Source organism: Hyperolius riggenbachi, chromosome 9, assembly GCF_040937935.1.
Source record: "Hyperolius riggenbachi isolate aHypRig1 chromosome 9, aHypRig1.pri, whole genome shotgun sequence".
Taxonomy (NCBI): Eukaryota; Metazoa; Chordata; class Amphibia; order Anura; family Hyperoliidae; genus Hyperolius; species Hyperolius riggenbachi.
Genome location: NC_090654.1, coordinates 123085371 through 123107601, shown reverse-complemented (window position 1 = coordinate 123107601; position 22231 = coordinate 123085371). Strand labels below are relative to the sequence as shown.

At 42.2% G+C, this 22231-nt stretch overlaps 1 protein-coding gene across 1 annotated transcript in view; it reads left to right on the top strand.

Moving 5' to 3' along the window:
* AKAP6 (A-kinase anchoring protein 6) overlaps nucleotides 1–22231 on the top strand; it is a 357905-nt gene that overhangs the window by 291085 nt on the left and 44589 nt on the right. The window contains exons 10-11 of the mRNA XM_068253456.1: nucleotides 16377–16523; nucleotides 19864–20079. Coding sequence (XP_068109557.1) covers nucleotides 16377–16523; nucleotides 19864–20079 — 363 coding nt within the window. The remainder of the gene's footprint in view (nucleotides 1–16376; nucleotides 16524–19863; nucleotides 20080–22231) is intronic.

Here is a 22231-nt window from a genome sequence, read left to right as displayed (position 1 = left end):
CCCTTTTCTTGTTCTTAATAAACCAGTTCTACTGTGCTGCTTTTCTGCCAGTGGTGTACGTTTACTTCATAGTGCCAGCTTCACTGGGAGAAAGCACTATGACTGACTGCAATCAGAAAAGGCTGAGATTAAAGAATTGATTTAAGTTGGCATAAAAAAAGCCATGTAGTCATGTTACATTGAGTTTCTAAGGAGTGTTTCATTGTTTTGAAGTTAGTTCCACTTCAAGGACTAATCGAGAAAGATATTGATTTTTCCGCTTTCTCTAATGTTTCAAGGCATTATGATAGGCAGAGATAGAAGCTAAGTAAAAGTATTTTTTTAAACTCAGGCTGCAAAATCCAAGAGCTCTGTCTGAGTGGGCTTACTCTGATGTTTTTGCACCTTTCAAGAATCCATCACAACATGATGGGAAAACAAAAAAGTTTTCTTTCTATTGTTGATTACTGTATATATAGTAGATATATTTGGGTGGTAACTAGACTACGTAGGAAACAGTATTGATGTCAAGTCCAATTCAGGGCAGCTCAAGACCACATTCCAAGAGTCCTTAGGAAGTGCTTCAGTGGCTTGAATTCCAATCATCTGACTTATTGGAAAACATTGCCTTTCAAGAAAAAAAGTAGGGCTTGGAAGCAGTGTTTGTTTGGCTAGAAACATATAAGTTCAAGTTAAATTACAAGAAATACCAGCTATTCTATTTGGGTATTGAATACCAATGCCATATGACTATGATTGGCAGTGTAAAGCTTCACTAAAGACTTGTGGTTTCCAAAGCTATTGCCTGAATTCTGAACTTTTTCTTTAGCTTGTTGGTCTTCACCAAAGTATCTCACAAAGGGTGATGGATCACTACCCTGGGGATACTGGGTGACTTTGCTGTGCATAACCACCAGGTCACAGGTTCCAGGATTGTGTATGGGTTGTTTGGCCCCCGGTCAGTTGGGTACACCCTGCTGCCACTGAAATACAGGGTGGCATTAAATACTATTCCCTCTCCCAGTCATAACAAGTAATAGAATAGCATAGAAGTAATTTTGGGTCCAGCTATCACCGTCACCCACATCACAAGTCTCGCTGTGCGGCCATAGACGTATTAACATTAACAATGTAAATATTATGGAGGGATATATGTAAATACAGTGGGGAAGTTTGTGTTCTATTGTAACTTGGTGACAGCTGTATTCTTCTGGAGATTTAATCAACTGTTTGATCTTATGAACCTAATTTACTAAATCCATAAAAGAAAAAAAATTCTGCTCTTGGACCATTTTTTGATCTTCCATTTCCTCTCAGTTGCTATAATCCTTCTAATTTGCTAAACAACTTTGCTAGAAATCTTCTTATACGTTGCTAGAAGAATTTTGTCAACTTGATTCAAGCTGAGGCTCACTTGTGTTGATTGCAGACTTCTTCTGCTGATTGAAAAGATGCTGTCCCCAGCGTCTGTCCTTTTCAAGCTCCAGTGCTCAGCTGACATATTGACATCAGCCCTACCTCTATTTATGGACTCAGCAGGATCATGTGGCAGAATGATGTTGCTGGCTTTCGTCAGTCTAGCCACAAATTCAGATAAACCCTGTCAAACTGCAGCCATGCAATAAACGTCATGTGCACTCACCTGGATTGCAAATTTCTTATAATACGTATTCATGCAGTTCTGGGTTAGCTCTTAAAAGCTTTCACTGTAAGTGCATGTTTGCTACCACAAATGTACAACAATAATTTACTCACCTTTCAGCAGTCCTCACCGGGATCTGAGGTGTGACACAGGTGAAGGTTGCAAAATTCTATGATGACTTAATGACAGACAATTAAAAAAAAAAACAGTGTCCATTTTTGCTGAGTCACACAGGCTTTCCTCCACTCTCCAACTATCATAAACTAGAGCAGTTTTTCAATTTCTTATATTTTTATTCATTTTATTGTACTACTAACATAGACTATTTAACAAAGATGGTATTAGATCAGGCAAAGTTTATGACGCTAAAACAGAAAATTCTTCATGTGTGATTTCCATTAAAGCACTTGGTAGAGTGGATGAAGTTCATTTTTATAGACTTCCATTGTATCAGTTGGCATATGCGGTGTCCAAAAGCGTCATACAACATTGGACTTTGCATTCCCTTACCGCAATGGTACAACTAATATAAATAAAAAGGATGTCTGAATGGATCCTATAAATAACATAACGTGCGTCGACATGTCCATTAATGCTCTGTTCCGTTTTTAGGTCTAGTGTGAATCTAGCCTTATACTCAACACACTCCAGCTAAAGGTTTTGTAAACCTGTTAGTGTTAAAAATATTACTCAACAAGAATCAGAACTTACAGTGGGTTGCAAAAGTATTCGGCCCCCTTGAAGTTTTCCACATTTTGTCACATTACTGCCACAAACATGAATCAATTTTATTGGAATTCCATGTGAAAGACCAATACAAAGTGGTGTACACGTGAGAAGTGGAACGAAAATCATACATAATTCCAAACATTTTTTACAAATAAATAACTGCGAAGTAGGGTGTGCGTAATTATTCGGCCCCCTGAGTCAATACTTTGTAGAACCACCTTTTGCTGCAATTACAGCTGCCAGTCTTTTAGGGTATGTCTCTACCAGCTTTGCACATCTAGAGACTGAAATCCTTGCCCATTCCTCTTTGCAAAACAGCTCCAGCTCAGTCAGATTAGATGGACAGCGTTTGTGAACAGCAGTTTTCAGATCTTGCCACAGATTCTCGATTGGATTTAGATCTGGACTTTGGCTGGGCCATTCTAACATATGGATATGTTTTGTTTTAAACCATTCCATTGTTGCCCTGGCTTTATGTTTAGGGCCGTTGTCCTGCTGGAAGGTGAACCTCCACCCCAGTCTCAAGTCTTTTGCAGACTCCAAGAGGTTTTCTTCCAAGATTGCCCTGTATATGGCTCCATCCATCTTCCCATCAACTCTGACCAGCTTCCCTGTTCCTGCTGAAGAGAAACACCCCCAGAGCATGATGCTGCCACCACCATATTTGACAGTGGGGATGGTGTGTTCAGAGTGATGTGCAGTGTTAGTTTTCCGCCACACATAGCGTTTTGCATTTTGACCAAAAAGTTCCATTTTGGTCTCATCTGACCAGAGCGCCTTCTTCCACATGTTTGCTTCGTCCCCCACATGGCTTGTAGCAAACGGCAAACGGGACTTCTTATGCTTTTCTGTTAACAATGGCTTTCTTCTTGTCACTCTTTCATAAAGGCCAACTTTGTGCAGTGCACAACTAATAGTTGTCCTATAGACAGATTCCCCCACCTGAGCTGTAGATCTCTGCAGCTCGTCCAGAGTCACCATGGGCCTCTTGATTGCATTTCTGATCAGCGCTCTCCTTTTTTGGCCTGTGAGCTTAGGTGGCCGGCCTTGTCTTGGTAGGTGTACAATTGTGCCATACTCCTTCCATTTCTGAATGATCGTGTGAACAGTGCTCCGTGGGATGTTCAAGGCTTTGGAAATCTTTTCGTAGCCTAAGCCTGCTTTAAATTTCTCAATACCTTTATCCCTGACCTGTCTGGTGTGTTCTTTGTACTTCATGGTGTTGTTGCTCCCAATATTCTCTTAGACAACCTCTGAGGCCGTCACAGAGCAGCTGTATTTGTACTGACATTAGATTACACACAGGTGCACTCTATTTAGTCATTAACACTCATCAGGCAATGTCTATAGGTAACTGACTGCACTCAGACCAAAGGGGGCTGAATAATTACGCACACCCCACTGTGCAGTTATTTATTTGTAAAAAATGTTTGCAATCATGTATGATTTTCATTCCACTTCTCACGTGTACACCACTTTGTATTGGTCTTTCATGTGAAATTCCAATAAAATTGATTCATGTTTGTGGCAGTAATATTACAAAATGTAGAAAACTTCAAGGGGGCTCAATACTTTTTGCAAGCCACTGTAGATACCACCCCTGTTGATGTACACATATTTTCACACTTTGCTACATAGTTTTTGAATAGCACAAAAATCAATTCATTTGGCTTTCCTATGTTCTGCCAAAGATGCAATTTATACAAAAAAAGTTTCTTCCAAGAGATGATTTATATTTAGCTGATCTCTTATATGTGTAATCAGGGAAATAATACAAAGACTAGAGTTCTGCTTTAAGTAAATGATAAAATAATTTAGGAGGATAGAAAGTAGTGGAGATGAAAGGAGAAGTGATTGCTCATTAGGGCAGAGGAAGATAAGGTAGAAGAGAAAAGGCTAAGATTATAGAGTAAGAACTGTGTCCTTTTTTAATGCAGTCAGCTTGCATAGAAAAGACAAGGTCCAGTGCTAGCATTATTCTGCGCAGATTCCTTTGCAGTGTGTGTGTGTGTGTGTGTGTGTGTATGTATGCACGCAGCTTTGTGCGGAGATGCAGAGACATAAAGGCCCTTTGTTGCCTGTTGAATAGAATTAGACATGGGCTTTAAGAGAACCCACCAAGGAGGGAGCACTGCAAACGCCATCATCAGCCACTATTATGTACCAGAGGGACACAGCAGCCTGTCCTGCAATGAATATGTTGGTTCTACTATTCTGAAAGAAGAAAGCAGCCCCTGTAAAAGAAATCGGAAGCATAGATTGCTAGCTTGTGGGCTCACACAGCCATCGAGATTGTTTCTCTGTATTCTCAGGGTCAGACGTGATATGTGGAAATTGCTGGAAGAGACACACATGGAATTGGAGTAATATGATCAATTCTTGCAAATCAAACACCAGCCATGAATTCCCAGAACGCTGAGCTCTTTTAGAAGCTATACAAACGTCCTATTATGGCATGGACTTATTTCTTGAAGTTAGAATTTTTCTTAATGATGAACTGAAAACATGAATGCAGCTGTGTCTAATACAATACAATAATACAAATAAGCTCATAAAAGGTGAATAAAGAAAATGAAAAAAGGTCACTGTATATTTTTGTAAAGAACATACCATGTGATCATCATAATTGACTACTACAATACAGTTCCTTAGAAACTATGGCAGCACGTTTTGTCACTGACTTCTCAGGCAGGGAAGAGGTTAACTGCCTGGTTTCCTTTTTCAAAAGGATTACAATGGAGCACAGGGTGAGGGGTCTCTGTCACTTTTCTCAGCTCTAACCCTACAGCCACCCCAATGAAAAATAACTCATAATGAATGTCTTAATTCCTACACCAGCCTCTTCTTGTGGTATTAGCTTCCCCCTTTCTCTGCCTGGCTCTCCCACCCTGTCCTCCTGCCTCCCCTCATCTTTATGTAACTTCTCTCCAGCCCCCTGCCTTTGTAAGGAAGCACTCTGTATAGAGTCTCTGGGGGAGGAAAATTCCCTCTCTTTCACCTTCTTACTGGTCAGGATTTGATTTTCAGTTCTCCATGATAAAGACTTATAGGGCAACCAGAAAAGGGAAACTTAGCAAGTCATAAAACTACAAGTTGTTGAGTTAATTGCTAGTTAGAGAAGGTGAATCCTTTAGTATTGGTCTTCAAATATGATCATAAGTATTAATATTGGTGTGACCACGGTACACGCTGTATGTGCTGGCCATGTGTGTATGTGCTGGCTAGCCATGTGTGTATGTTGGCTGATGATGTAATGGTTAAGGGCTCTGACTCTGACACAGGAGACCAGGGTTCGAATCTCGGCTCTGCCTGTTCAGTAAGCCAGCACTAATTCAGTAGGAGACCTTTGGCAAGTCTCCCTTACACTGCTACTGCCAATAGAGCGCGTCCTAGTGGCTGCTGCTCTGCTCTGGCGCTTTGAGTCCGCAAGGAGAAAAGCGCAATATAAATGTTATTTGTCTTGTCTTGTCTTATGTGCTGGCCATGTATGTCTGTGCTAGCCATGTGTGTATGTGCTGACTAGCCATGTGTGTATGTGCTGGCTAGCCATGTGTGTATGTGCTGGCTAGCCATGTGTGTATGTGCTGGCTAGCCATGTGTGTATGTGCTGGCCATGTATGTATGTGCTGGCTAGCCATGTGTGTATGTGCTAGCCATGTGTGTCTGTGCTAGCCATGTGTGTCTGTGCTAGCCATGTGTGTATGTGCTGGCTAGCCATGTGTGTATGTGCTGGCCATGTATGTATGTGCTGGCTAGCCATGTGTGTATGTGCTGGCTAGCCATGTGTGTATGTGCTAGCCATGTGTGTCTGTGCTAGCCATGTGTGTCTGTGCTAGCCATGTGTGTATGTGCTGGCCGTGTGTGTATGTGCTGGCCATGTGTGTATGTGCTGGCCATGTGTGTATGTGCTGGCCGTGTGTGTATGTGTTGGCCGTGTGTGTATGTGCTGGCCGTGTGTGTATGTGCTGGCCATGTGTGTATGTGCTGGCCATGTGTATCTATGCTGGCCATGTGTGTCTGTGCTAGCCATGTGTATGTGCTGGCCATGTGTGTATGTGCTGGCCATGTGTATATGTGCTAGCCATGTGTGTATGTGCTGGCTAGCCATGTGTGTATGTGCTAGCCATGTGTGTATGTGCTGGCTAGCCATGTGTGTATGTGCTGGCTAGCCATGTGTGTATGTGCTGGCCATGTATGTCTGTGCAAGCCATGTGTGTATGTGCAAGACATGTGTGTATGTGCTGGCCATGTGTGTATGTGCTGGCCATGTGTGTATGTGCTGGCCATATGTGTCTGTGCTAGCCATGTGTGTATGTGCTGGCCGTGTGTGTATGTGCTGGCCATGTGTGTATGTGCTGGCCATGTGTGTATGTGCAAGCCATGTGTGTATGTGCAAGCCATGTGTGTATGTGCTGGCTGGCCATGTGTGTATGTGCTGACCATTTGTGTATGTGCTGGCCATGTGTGTATGTGCTGGCTAGCCATGTGTGTATGTGCTGGCCATGTATGTCTGTGCTAGCCATGTGTGTATGTGCTGGCCATGTATGTCTGTGCTAGCCATGTGTGTCTGTGCTGGCCATGTGTGTCTGTGCTAGCCATGTGTGTATGTGCTGGCCGTGTGTGTATGTGCTGGCCATGTGTGTATGTGCTGGCCATGTGAGTATGTGCTAGCCATGTGTGTATGTGCTGGCTAGCCATGTGTGTATGTGCTGGCCATGAGTGTATGTGCTGGCTAGCCATGTGTGTATGTGCTAGCCATGTGTGTATGTGCTGGCCATGTGTGTATGTGCTAGCCATGTGTGTATGTGCTGGCCGTGTGTATGTGCTGGCCGTGTGTGTATGTGCTGGCCATGTGTGTATGTGCTGGCCGCATGTGTATGTGCTGGCTGTGTGTGTATGTGCTAGCCATGTGTGTATGTGCTGGCTGTATGTGTATGTGCTGGCTGTGTGTGTATGTGCTGGCCATGTGTCGCTGTGCTGGCCGTGTGTATGTGCTGGCTGTGTGTGTACATGCTAGCCATGTGAACGTGCAAGTGAAGGTAGCAATATCTAAAGATCCGCTGGAGCATAAAAATGCTAAAGAACCACTTAAAACAATAAAATAACACTTCCCATACTTGAAAAAAAAAGTCATTTTTTAATGTTGTAGTACAGAATATTATTTTGTTACCATTGCAGATTAAATAACGTTAATAGTGTTCATAAGCAGATTCATTTAGAGCAGTCAGCTGTAGAAGGCCAAATACACAAACACTGTGTTGGGTTAAATGAGCAGCTTGCATACTGAAAGAGAGAGGTGGGAGTTAGAGAGAAGCAGAGGGGTGAAAGATAGACTTTTCAGCTTAAAATACAGTTCAGACCAACAGAAGATTGCAGAGCAGTGCTGGACAGCTACTTGGACTACCACCGATCAATTACCCCAAAGTGATGCTGGTCAGGCTTCTGCATTGAATAGGCTTCAATGGACATTGCAGGACAGTCTTGTGGATAGCAAAGTCTGGTCAACACCATTTTGACGCACCTGTCCACCTCAATGCCACTAGCAGGGGGCTTAATGAAGCACAGTGTGATCAAGCCTATAAGAATATATAGTTTTCCAACTGTTGGACTGTTTTCTCACATGGTAGATTGTACGGATGTGTGAATTACAGCATTATTTCTAGGGTATTTCTTTATCTGGAAACTTGTGCACCTGTTTCATCAGCCATCCAGAGGGTGAGAATGATGCTCTGGGTGGTGAGAATAATCCTGCAGACAGGATTTCCACAAGCCTACAGAAATGAGTTTGAAGTGCTCCGAGTTAATTTGTTGGAATCACAAAGCTGTGAGGGATTTCTGTTTTCCTAAGATTTGCTTGCCGATTCCTTTTCTGACACCGGCGTGTTTTACACATATAGGATGGTAGAGGTGACTTTTCAGAAGGTAAAAATGGACTGCTCACTTTCCACAGAAATTAGCAGCCTGTATTGGAATACAGCTACCGGCTGCTATTAAGCTAGCCCAATGCCATTCCCAATCAGAATTCTATGCTGACCTGGGAATATCATCAGTTGCATCTTATGGTACATATGACTGTGGTAGGGAGTATTAGATTGTGAGCCGCATTAAGGAACAGTTAGTGACAAGACTATGTACTCTGTAAAAAGCACTGCGGAATATGTCAGTGCTAAATAAATACTAAATAGTAATAATAATGGTACTTAAATGAAATAAGTTAAAGGGGTTCTCCGGTACCTGTCAAAAAGCTAAAGCTGACACTTACCTGGGGCTTCTATTGGCCCCCCTGCAGCTGTAATGTCCCGTGCCATCCTCCTCCGATGCTCTGTTCCCGCCACCAGTAATCTGCTAATTATTCATCTAACTAGACAAATAGAACTGCGGCTGCGCGGCCGGGGCGTCATTGGGAACTTACTGCACAGGCGCGGTACAAGAAAACTTCGTACTGCACCTGCGCAGTACACTCCCGATGATGCGCATGGGATCGACCATGCCCGCGCAGCAGCAGTTGTATTCGTCTAGTTAGACGCATAATTAGCAGACTACTGGTGGCGGGAACAGAGCATCGAAGGAGGATGGCGCGGGACATTACAGCTACAGCTCTATGGTCACAGCGTATCGCTCTTCAAGTGATGCACGTACTGGTGGTGGGTCACTTGACACCATTGCAGCCATAGAGATGTGATGCTTGACGCGCAGCTGTAGGAATATCGGCGATGGAAGCTGAGAGTGGGTGAGTAACTTAATTTATACTCCGGTTACAACTCTGCATAGGGAGGAAAGGAGGTTGACTCTGCCTCTGCATTGGCGGTCTGGATTAAAAAGCTAAACTGGCGGTACTTTGTCTATCGATGACCTAAAAAAAATCAGCGCTGACAGGAAGTTTGCTAGCAAGCAGTTCCAGCAGCTGTGTCACATGACACCATTGTAGCCATGGAGATGAGACGCTGGACGCGCTACTGTAGGGAGATTGACGCTGGAAACTGAGAGTGCGTAAGAAGGTAAGTAACTTACCGTAATTTATGCTGCATAGGGAGGGAAGGAGGCTGAAACCAGCTTTGCATTCGATTGAAAAGCGAAACGGGCCGTACTTTGCTTATAGCTGGGCTGGCCTAGATATAATCAGCACTGACAGGAAGTTTGCTAACAAGCAGTTCTAACACTACACTCTCCAGTTGGTTTATGTAATCTGCCGCAGTCCTGGGGATTGTTACTTTTATTATAAATCTAACACTTTGCGCCGGCCGCCGAGTTGTACTTTAAGAAGCAGTCTGAGCTATATGAAGTTTTCCCAGATGCAAGTGATTAGGTATAACAAGTATAAGACATAAGATTTTGATTGCACGATTACAAGACCATAAATAATCTCCTTGAGTGATCGTAGTTCAGGAAAACTCCAGGAGATTATTTCACTGTTGCTTGAAAATTAACATGACGTGAGCTACAGGGAAAATAACGGAAAAATCTCTTGAAAATATCTCAAAATTGCAATTAATTGCTCTTACTTATTCAAGTCAGTGTAAGGAATTTATTGTGGAAAGTTTCCACGGCGATATTTAAATTGCATTATTGTATGACAAGACTCAGCTGGAGGTCCAGAAGATTAGATATTCATGTTCAAATCTGACTACACTGTTCTACAAAACAAAACCTCTTATCAGTTATGCTCCGTAATAACCAGAATTTAGACATGCTGTTTAGGCCTTATTTATAAATTATTTTACTTTTCCGTTTTATTTTTTACAATTCTCACAGTGTTGCCTTTGTTTAAAAATGTAACATTTTCTCCAGTGAATTTATGCAAAGCAGAATGGCTATTCATTGAAGAAGATCTTAGCAAAATACACCATAAGTCAAGTTCCAAGAAAAGAAGACTTCTTGTAGACTTCCGCAAAAACAAACTTCTGCTTATGGTGTTCCCATGGCTGCAGTCCTAACCATATACTGTGTGTAAGGATGTTAAAGAACACTTCCAGTGAAAATGACAAAGCCTGTCATGTAAGGCCGAGTCTTAATGTTTCCAGGATTGGTGGCTCTATGGGCTAATAACTTACCCGCTCGCACGGAATTCATTAGACAGGTGAAGCTTCACCCCCTCCATCAGCAAGACAGTAGAGCCCACCTCTTCCAAAGACTTCTAAAGCTCTAGAAAACACTTGCATTGCCCTGACCCGCCTCCAATTAGGCCACAGCTGCTGAGCTGGGGTGGGGCCACAGCAATGCAGGTGGGGGGGGGGGGGCAGGGCTTCAGAAAACACTAGCACAAAAGCCACAGCTGTTTTGCCAAGGGGGAGTTGACATTGAGGAATCACAGGTGAGTGCGTGAGCTATTAACCCACTGAGCCCCACTGCAGCCCTGTTGACCTTTCTGGTTAATAGTGTCTGAATCACACATCTGAAACAAGCATGCAACTAATTTTGTCTGATTTTTGTCCGAAAAATCAGATCTGCGTGCTTGTTCAGGAGCTATGGCTATTAAAGTCAGAGGATCAGCAGGACAGCCAGGTAATGTGCATTGTTTAAAGGGCAGATAAAAATAAAACTGTTCACTTACAGTTGAGATAATAAAAGTCAGAAGACAGCCCTCTCCACGACTTTGAAAGTCGTAGAGATTAATGGCTTTTTGCATAGAGATAACAACTGGAGTTTCTTAACTCTTCCTGTACTGGAAACAATTACACTGATGTATCTGATCTTAATGTTTTATTTCTTAGCTGTGCTACACATACAAATCATAATATGATAAAAAAAAATTCGCTTCAGTGTCTCTTTAACATTAGCCCATCCTCCACTTCCACCAATATTCAGGTAGACACACTGGGCTCAATTCCCAAAGTTTTATTTATCTCAAGTGTTTCTTCTTTTTTAATTGAAGTTATTTTAGTATTTGTCTTGTAATTCACAAAAAACCCTTGTGCTAAACCTATAATTGTTTTGTATTCTAAGTGAAGCAATTATATCTCTTTAGATCATTTGTCTTTGAACCAAACATATTAAATTCCTACTCAATTCAATAAAAGATTCTCATTGACTGTAAACAATGTTTTTATGGCAACCAATATGAGCCTCATTATGCTGAGGTTTTGGCTACAGTAGTGTCACCCAGCTGGAGCAAGAATGTCACCAGTGAAGTAAAATAGAAATATTTGCGACTATTCAGGTTGGAGTGAGCATATGAGGTTTCCCACAGTGCATCGCTGCTAAATATGCAAATTGTCAGTTTGTTGTCCCTGAAAGCTCAACACACCTCCAAAACCACTGGAATGCAATGATGTGTCAGCTTGTTAATATTGCAGCATATTCAGCAGTGGTGCATTGTGGAACACCTCTTATGCCCACTCCAACCTGAATAATCACAAATACCTTCTGTTTTAAGAAGGCACATTTCTGTTTTGCAAAACATTTTTAGTAAGAAGGCTTTTTGGGCTGTTGTAGACCCTTACACACTCCTAGGAGTTCTAGTTTACCACAGGCTTGCTGGGCAATCTGTAACTCTGGGTGTTTAAAGTCCTATGTCATAGAACCATGTTAATCCATGCCATGCATTGATGAGGGCCAACCATCCTGAAATAGTCTGTATGCATATGCAAGTTGGATTGTTGTGTCGCTGTACAATTAACAAGCTGACAAGCTGGAGTGATATAAACTGTTATACTGTTATAAAGTGCATAATCCAGCTATAGTGTTCTAGCAGATTGTTCTTTTGCCTTGAAGTACGAGAGTCCTGGGTTTAAATTTCATATATGGACGGACACTGGCCTTAACCACTTGCCGACCAGGGCTTTCTGCACTGATCGGTGCTGCGTGGGCTCTCCAGCCCGCAGCACCGATCAGGAGTGAGCCTTGGCGATCAGACTACCCCCCTTTTTTCCCCACTAGGGGGATGTCCTGCTGGGGGGGTCTGATCGCCGCCATCTGCATTTGCTTAGCGGGGGGGCTCTTCAAAGCCCCCCTCCGCAGTGTTCTCCGCCGTCTCACCCGCTCCCTCCCTCTCCCTCCTCCTGTGAGCTGCGCAGGACGGATTTCCGTCCTGCGCATTGAAGGATACGCTTCAGCCTATCATATGCCGGCGATCCCCGGCCAATCAGAGGCCGGGGATCGCCGATCTGCCTTACGGCGCTGCTGCGCAGCAGCGCCGTATGATGTAAACAGCGGGGATTTCTTCCCCGCCTGTTTACATTTTGCCGGCGAGCCGCGATCGGCGGCTCTCCGGCTGTTCACGGAGACACCCTCCGTGAACTGACATGGAAAGGCCGCTCGATCGAGCGGCCGTTTCCATGGTAACCCGCAGACGACCAGTTTACGCCAATCGGCGTTAGCTGGTCGTCAAGAGGTTAAACTATAGCAGAAATGCTATACTTCTTTCTGTACTGACACTAGATTGTAGCCTGACTGTGTTCTTTATAAAGCACTGCAGAAGATGTCAGCATTATATACATACACAATAATTTAAGGTCACCCTGAGTGCCTATTGGTCCTTTAATATAATGGATGGCTACAATGACAAACTGCATATAAGTAGATATAACAAGGCACATTAATAGAGTGTAAGGTGATCTAACTCGAACACTGCCATTCCAGCGCAGGAGACTTGGGGGCAGCAGTGAGTAACTTCAGCACCGTCAGAAGATGGAGCTGAAGTTACTTATAAAACACTATCATTCGGCCTCCAGCAATTGCTGGAAGCCAAATTATTTCTTTCCCCACCATCCATGGCGGCCTGGAGGGGGAATAGTATTTAAAATTAATGGGAATTTGTGCAGGAGCAGGATAAGCCATACAGGCTGTATCCTGCACCCAAGTCTCCTGTGCCGATTCCTCTCGTACGCGACCATCCAACATTACACTCTATTAATTTGCCTTGTTATAACTTCTTCAGAACTGCTAAATATGTGTTTTTTCTTTGAATATGTAGATTTTCATCACATGCTTTGTTTCTATCCCTGGGATTTACTGCAACCGTCCTGCTTTATGCAATCTACTACTAATAAATATAATAACTCTGTCTTCCAGTAACAGACATGCATTCCACGGTATGTTTCCATGGTTGCTTCTTCCCCAAAGCTGATTTCTGCTGCCGGTCTTTAACTGGCAGGATAGCTGACATCTTACTGTACATCTTATTGGAGATGTCAGCACTATTAATAGAACAGGGAGAATTTGCCACATTTTCATTTTGAACTGCAGTGCAGCCATCTAAGCTTTCCAGTTGTAAAGCCAGAAAAAAAACAACAGTTTCTGATCAGTTCTTTTTTTGTACATGAAAAACTTAAATTAGTCCTGAAGAATTTTGAGTAAACCAGGTGTAATTGCAAAGACTGGTTAGCCATTCACAGCCACCAGCATGTACTATCTCTCTGTTATATTATTTAAAAAAAGGTTGCTTTTCTTCTGGACCAATTGTAGTTTAAAGTGAAGCTGCAGTCTTAAGAAGGTTTAGAACTTTTTTCTATCTGTGCCTTTATGGTGGAGATTTTCTTTCCTTCTTGTCCCTGTTACAGTTCTGACCAGAACATAATTGTGGGTAAATTACCAAATGTAAAAGTTATTTTGAAAAAAAAAAAGACTTTGGTTACAGATGTTTTCGCTTTGCAGACACCTGTCAAAAATGTGATTTCACTCCCTTCAGGTAGATCTTGTCTAACTATAGGACAGAAAGTGGATATGCTCAGAAGGGACACAGACAGCAGTAAAAAAATAAACCTGGCAGCTTTTATAACTGTTCACAACTTTTTAAAGAAAAAGAACTTTAGTTGTTTCAGTATAATGAAAAGCTTATACACAATACTCATTCACTACCTCCACCCAGAATTATAGTTATTATCTGATCCTGCTGCATGTGAGCACATCCAGGTTTTGTTTTGGTTGTTTTTGGTGATGGAAGAATTAGCCCCAGATTTGCTCAGATCTATCTTATGTTAATAGCAGCTTAGTCATTTCCATATGCACACTGCTTATCCGGCTCTGTGGAGCTTTCCACCACAATTATGGGAGCCTCATCAAGCTTTCGCCACAATACAAAGTGATCTGTTTTGTTTGGGCAAGGGAACGGTTAAACAATTAGGCTGTATACATGTATCAGTTTCCAAACAAACTTCTGCACAAGGTAATTTAAGGACTGCTGAGCCACACTGAGGATACGGGCAGCAAAGTTTTTAAATGGTTGTGTGAATTTAAGGACGCGGATTAGTAGAAGCTCTTATTCCTCCCCCAGCACCCCCCTCCCTTTGCCGTACTTTGTCTTATGCTTTCCAAAATTGAGTCTCTATAGCAACCATGAAGTTTTTTTTTTCTAACTCTTTTGAGGTTATTGTGCTGATGCTTTTTTTCCATTTGGATGGGGCAGAAGAAGAATGGGGGATTCATCCCACTACCCCCAGCCAAACATTCCTATGTACACTTTTGTACACAGACATCAGAGTCAGAATTCCAGATAAAACCTCCTGTAAAACAATTCTTGGCTATTGTGCCCCAGTGTGCCATCCATAAAGCGTATATAACTGCGTATAGCAGATATGATTTATTCCTGCATGCCCATCCTATTCTGGCACCACACCACTCCATGGGGGACAGCTTTTATGTTGTATGATGGCATATTTGTGTTTATGCAGCTCCAGCAGTGAACACAGCAGTTATACAAAAGGAGAGCTTAGAACACACAGAGAAATGCTAAGGATGGTAGAGAGCAACGTTAGGCAGGCAGGCTCTGCCCTTGTCTCTAATCAGGAAATGAAGTACTGAATTAGCCTCCAGGACAGGCTATACGTGACACTTTATCATGAATGGGAGTAGATTCAAAGTGCCACCACCTTTAGGGACTTGTACTAGCTAGCTAAGCCAAGTGACATATAAACCTAAAGGCTTGGCTCACATGAGTGCATTTATGCTTATAGGGAAAGAATAAAAGAGGAATGAGGTATGCTGAAATCTTCTAAGCTTTTAGGCTTTTCTTGCAGTAAAGAAGAGTCTCCAATGAGTGGTGACCATCATCTACTAATGTAGTCTTTAAACTGAAGTTATCACAAATCGTATTCCAGAGCTATTAATGGCATGAATATGAAGTGTCTAGTAGATGCAGACTTCCACCTTTTGTAAAGGTAGGCCTCTTGATAAATAAGAGGCTTCCCCCTCCCCCTCCACCTTGCCATTCCAGTGCAGGGACCCCTGAACCTCCTTAACAAGGACTTGACGTCAGGAGTCGGCCACACTGCGCTGGAGTACAGAGTGTATGAGGGTGGAGCAATATCTGCTCACTCAGACAGACATCTGCCAAGGCTCAATAACTCAACCAAAGTTCCTGCACTCACATGCATCAAAGGTCCACAACCGCTTAACAGGATGGCTTAGGTAGTCAGTTCATATTTTCCTAGTCCTAACATTTGTATAGCGCTTTTCTCCTGTTGGAGTCAAGGTCGCTGAAGAGCTGCAGCCTCTAAGGTTTAGCTCAAAAGGCCACCCTGCAGTGTTAGGAAGTCTTGCCATAGGACTTCTTACTGAATAGGTGCTGACCCTAGCCAGGTTTCGAACCTTGGTCTCCCACATCTAAGGAAGAGCCCTTGATCAATACATTATCCAGCTCCAGAGCAGCTCCCACTTGCAGGGTTTTCGAAGTCACATTAGAAGAAAGTAAGAGGAGCACTCTATGGTTTAATACTCTCTTTAATATATGACACAACTTGCGCAACTTGCATCATATTAAGGAGAGTATTACACCGTAGAGTGCTCCTCTTACTTTATTTTAGTGTGAAGTCTAAGTAACAGTCATTGAATTATGCCCAAAGTGTTGAAGAAAAAGTTCAGAGGATTTATACTTCTAAGCAACAAAAATGTTCTTCTATGCTACAATAATTTTGACTAAGATGGTATAGCCTTTCCTTACAATTTTTTTAACTCAAAGAACTCTTGTGTATTGTCATTCCTTAACTCAACTATGTTCTGAATTGATGCATTTATGATAATAATACGTTACTTATACAATTGCTCAAAAAAAATGCCCTTTGAAATAATTATGTATCCATTTACTCTACAGAGGTGCAGTGTGGAGATGTCATTAAGAGAAGACCGCATGCATGCTTTACTGTGTCAGCTCTCAGCCTTGAGGAAGGGAAATGCTGTTCTACCTACCACTATCCAAGACAAGGAGGAGATGATTCAGGACAAATGGGAGATGCTCAAGGTAATCTTAATATTGTTTAAAAATGTGTGACTAATAAATCATTATACATCGTCACTTAACTTTATTCTGCTGACTGTTGGACTGCCGTTCACTAATAAAGCAAACCTTTTTGTTTTGTAAGTTTTATCTCATATCTGTCAGTAGGTATGGCAATACTTGCAGGAACTGCTTGCAATAATTGTAGCTGGGTCACAGTTCTTTTGATTCACCTATGCGCTACATGAAATCAAACCTAGTACATGAAAAAAAAAAACAACTGTTGCGTAGATTGGAAGGAAATACTAAATATCTAAAAACAGTTTCAAAGGTAAGAAGTACTTACCTCGAGTGAGACTAGTGCTCAGAGCCGTGCTACACTTGCCTCAAGACACTGTTTATTGACCTGTAGAAGTATGTTGATACCTTTGTAATGCATTGTCTGGTATGTTTTACAATAAAATTACTGTTCCAATGAGTCAGCACTATCTTCAATAAAAATAGCTCTTTTATTTAGTATCAAAAAATCATTAAAAAAATCATGATGAACAAGCAGCCAGCGACATAGGGCCGCCACGCCTACTCCTCTACACCGCTGATGGTAGTGTAAGTTGCCGCTTGGTTGATTCGCTTAGATGCGATGGGGGCGGCGGTTTGTATACTATGTACAAGGGGGGCGGGGGTGGATGACTATTTACATATTAGGCTGGAAGTTTTCCCATCAGGTCCGCTGGCGGTCCTATGCGTTTGATTGGTTGCACTCTGGTCACCTGATCTCTTGGTTCACTATATGAACAGGTATTGTATCAGTTTTAAGAGTGGATGACATGCTTTACAGCTTGAGAAAGGGCAGATAGCCCGAAACAGCGGAGCTGTCGCTGGCTGCTTGTTCATCATGATTTTCTAATGATTTTTTGATACTAAATAAAAGGTGCTGACTCATTGGAACATTTACTTAGGAAGACACTTGTAGTGCACAGGTAACTGGAGTGGAGAGCACTTCAAACCCTTTCCTCGGTCCACCATAGGTGCTTGCTACATATTGCTTTGATTATAATAAAATTACAACTTTTTTTTGTCTTTTACCTTTTCAACTGTTTTTAAATATTTTATATTCTTGAGGGGCATATCGTTCCCTTCCAGTCTACATTACAACCCCCCACGGGGGGTTATTATTACCGTTGTTTGGGACCTCAACTATACTTTTTTGCGGAGAGCGACTGAACCTACCAGCAGTCATATGTACCTCACAGGGTGGACACCACACCCAAGCCTTTTACCATGGTTGCTGTTCTACAACCCAGGTTTCTGAGTATCATCTTTGTTTTCCTTTATCTCTACTATTGTATTGACTTACTACACTAAAGGGGCCCATACACTCAGCCGATTTTCTGGCCGACCGATCGATCGATCGATTGATCGTTTGCAAATCGGTTGGCCAATCGACCGATCGATGGCCGATTTCGATCGATTTCGATGGGTTTCCATCGAACTGGCAGGGTGGAAAATTTAGGTCGATCTGATGAGATTGCTTATCAGTTTGCATTGGCCTTAATGGAAATCTGATGGCAAAAAAATGCCATCAGATCGAATTTCAATAGATTTCAAACTGAAATCTATTGGAATTCTATCCTGGTAAAAAATGTTCTAAAAACGCATCAGATAGACCATCAGATGCATTTCTTATCTATCTGCTGCCAATCTGACGAGTGTATGGGCACCTTTACAAGGGCTCCTGGTTTCTCCTGTGCTTTCTCTGGAAGATCTGAAGGTTTTCCAGTCTTTAGCCAATCTTTGGGTAATTGCTGACATATTGCTTGATATCTAGAACACACTGTGTTTCATCAATAGTTTCATAGTCGGGTGCTGCTAGGTTTAATCCATAGACAACATGTAGGCAGAAAACACTTTACTGTGTAATATAATAGTTCTTATTTACGCAATGGACTCCAACTGGAGACAAAAGCAATGCTGCAAATCAGTTATTATTATTATTATTATTATTTAGTATTTATATAGCGCCGACATATTACGCAGCGCTGTACAGTGTATATATATACATATCTTGTCACTAACTGTCCCTCAAAGGAGCTCACAATCTAATCCCTACCATTGCCATATGTCTATATTATGTAGTGTATGTATCATAGTCTAGGGCCAATTTTTTTTTTTCAGGGGGAGCCAATTAACTTATCTGTATGTTTTTGGAATGTGGGAGGAAACCGGAGTGCCCGGAGGAAACCCACGCAGACACGGAGAGAACATACAAACTCTTTGCAGATAGTGCCCTGGCTGGGATTCGAACCAGGGACCCAGCGCTGCAAGGCGAGAGAGCTAACCACTACGCCACCGTGCTGCCCAGTTATGGATTTATTAAAAATGATCCATCATTGTGTAGAAGGAGTTTGCCATCCTCACCTGGGTCATGTCCGACCAAAACAAGGACTGCTGAAATGTTTGTGAATTAGCAGCTTTGAGCAGTCATGACAGTAAAAATTAAATCTTAAATTGATCCAGGCTTTATTTAAAAAAAAGTCTCCTCTTGATACATTTGCCGTCCAACAACCACTAATTCACAAAACTTTCTGCAACACTTACCGTGCTCCACTACCCCCAGGCAATGAGTGAAAGCTCATGTCACCTTATCACAGGCACATTTTTTGAAATATTTTCAGGATCACTTAGGCAGTTAAAAGAAAAATTTAGTGAGCATTCCTGCCGCTCACAAAGCTCACCTTATCTGCCCAGTGCAGAAGACTGCACACACTCTACAAGTACCCAGGTGATAATGGGAACATGGCAACCACACAGCTTCTTACTTACATCACTGTGCCCACTTGCCATGACTGTCAGCATCCATAGTATCTTCAGGGGAAGTAGAAACAGCACTGCCACCTGTTTGGATCAGCCTTTACACTCTTTGATGTTCACCAGTTAGAGAACTTTAGTAAATCAGGCCCAGTGTCTTCTTATTCTACAGCACTCTTGAATTCTCCTTTGAAGATGCCTGTGCATAGAGGTTCCCAGCTGTGCCCAGATCCAAGGGGGACCTCGTATTATTAAGGCCATGTATCATATTGCACTCTTAACCCCGAAATTAATATGAATATTTTTTGAAAGCCATGCTGTTGGGTGTCTGTCATCTTGGAGCAAAGCATTTTAACTTATGACAAAGCTGAACAACAGATTCAGCAAGTAAAGGAATGACACCTTTAAATTTTAATCACCATTTGGTGAAGGAGAGCAATGTGTGTAACCAGTGCCTTATTGAAGCTGTATCTCCTGCACTTTATATAATGTGCCTGGCCCTGAGTGTTGTATTGTTGTTGCTCACACCTCCTGACCATGCTACTTTCCTACACAGAGGTCTCTTTCTGAAGCTCTCTCCTGCTCTTCACCTCGTCCTGTGCTTTCTCCTGGAAGTGGAAATCTGTTGCAGCAGCTCGATCAGAGAGTGAAGGAACTGAAGTCTTGGTTGAGAGATACTGAACTGGCCTTGTATAACTCCAGCTTAAGGGTAGATACAGAAGACCACGACAGAGTAAAGAAACATCTGCAAAGAGAACTTCAGCAATTTCAGGTTGGCACAAACCCTTTTATTCATTCAAATATATTCCAGATCTATCTATATTTCCCTAGATTAAAGTACATGGTTAGGAGAAAAACACAATTGAAGAGCTGCGTATTTATTCAACTACTTGTACTGACTACCTTGGAGAAAAGTCTTTTTCCAGCACCTTCATGGTATGTTTGGGGTACAAGCGGTATCAATTTCTATGAACTGAGAGCGTGAAAGGTTTGCATCCTTTATCAGGTTACTGTCTGTGCCGCTATTGGAAAAATGTCCCCTCACTTCCTGTGTTTGTGATATTTAGTATGGGGGACAGGCACAATGTTAGGATACATTCCAAAATATTACAGTTGTCACCAAAATAGAATTTTGGGATAAAACCCACAGCAGGGATCAGCACAGACTACAGTTTGGCTTACTATCAGCAAAAGCATATAATATGTAATATTCCATACTGTGTATACTGGGGTTGACATGCCTGTATCTGAAAACAGGAGTAAAATAAATAATGCAAATATATTGCATTATTGACTGGGACCTCGTTTTAAGATATTTTAAACACATTTAAATATAAGCACACTACCTCTTTAAGGCCATTATCCACTAGTAAGTCCCATGAGCTGATCAATACACTTCCAAATGATTCTAAACAGTTTCCATTGTGATTGGGCATGGCAGTCATTTTTATTTATTTGGGTAGGGTAAAGAGTGGTAGGGGATCAACAGCAGCATAGCTTTGTAGGGCATCTACTGGTAAAAAGCTAGAGGGTATAACAAGACGGTGGAATACTGACCAGTGGTAAAACTATGCAAGCCAACAATCAATTTCTCATTGAGGAGTAATCAACTGTTTGCTGAACTGCGTTACTATCATAGTACATGGTGGGTTTTAGATTGTTTGTTCCATATGAAATATCTAGCATGCCTGCTTTACAACAGGACTTTATAGAGTAACACAGTTGCTCAGTGAATTTTGGCGCCGCAGTTAGACATTATAGCTGGTGCACATGGGCGGATGTCATCTATTTGTGCTGCGCCCCCACTTTTGTCTGTGTAGCAGGAAACTGCTGATATGTCAGGAGTCTTTAACCCCCTATAAATGCTCCATGGCGTCTTTGTGTAATGCTAACATAACAAGGTTACAGAGGAAGAGAACATGTTTGTTTCACTGCATTGTGTGTTACACCAAGGCAGAGAGGTGGATATACAATGCGATCCTTAAAAGGCACAGCTATAGCCGGTGTCTTGCTGACCATAAAAAGAATAAAGATGAGAGGTAGTGTGGAAGATGAAAAGATCCCATGCCTACTATAGATTTCTTCTCAGTATTAGCATTCTTTCTTCAGAGCATCAATGGATGTGACCATCACTATGAGATTTGTCTTTTCCTCCAAGCGCACAGTGTGCATAATTCACCAAAGAATTAGCTAATTTTTAAAGCAAATAAAGTAGAAGGTAAATTATAGAAGACACTTTGCTGTACACTCATTGCTTAAAAAAAAAATCATTTGAACATCTAGATTGTCTTACATAGCGCCTGATTTAGTCAAAGCAATGGCAAGGTTGGAATCTTACTTTTTCCTCCCCTAGGCCAACTTTCTTCCGGCTCCCTTTTACATAGAGTATAGCAATACCCATTCTATGTGAAGCAGCCCCCCTCCCAGTTCATGCGCAGCCCCTTTGTTCCGTATGTAACATTAATGTACATCAGGCCCACTATTTTGTATGTAGGCCTCTTAAGCAACATTTCCCTTCTTCCATATGTTATTCCCAATTTACAGTCTCTTCTTCTATATTCAGTAGCCCCGCTTTTCATGTTCAGCTTCCCCTCCTTCCCTTGGACAGTAGCCGCTCCAGTCCAGGGCCTATGTGGGCTTTGCAGACGTTTATGCTGGTCCAAAGGTAACATTGACAGAATGGCATGCAAAAGTAATAAGGAAAACCTCTGCTTGACCTCTGAACCAAAGCAGAGGTCAGAAATTGGTCATGCAAGGTGGGAAAGCTGCCTAAACCCTCAGAATCCTAAGTATGTTTATGTCTATACCCACCCCCAATTGTTCCGACAAATTTCCCGAGGACTGACGATTTTTTTTGAGGGATGAGCTGTCATTTCCCTGATCTCGTGTCATGGGTACAGGCGTGTGATCACGCGAACGTCGTT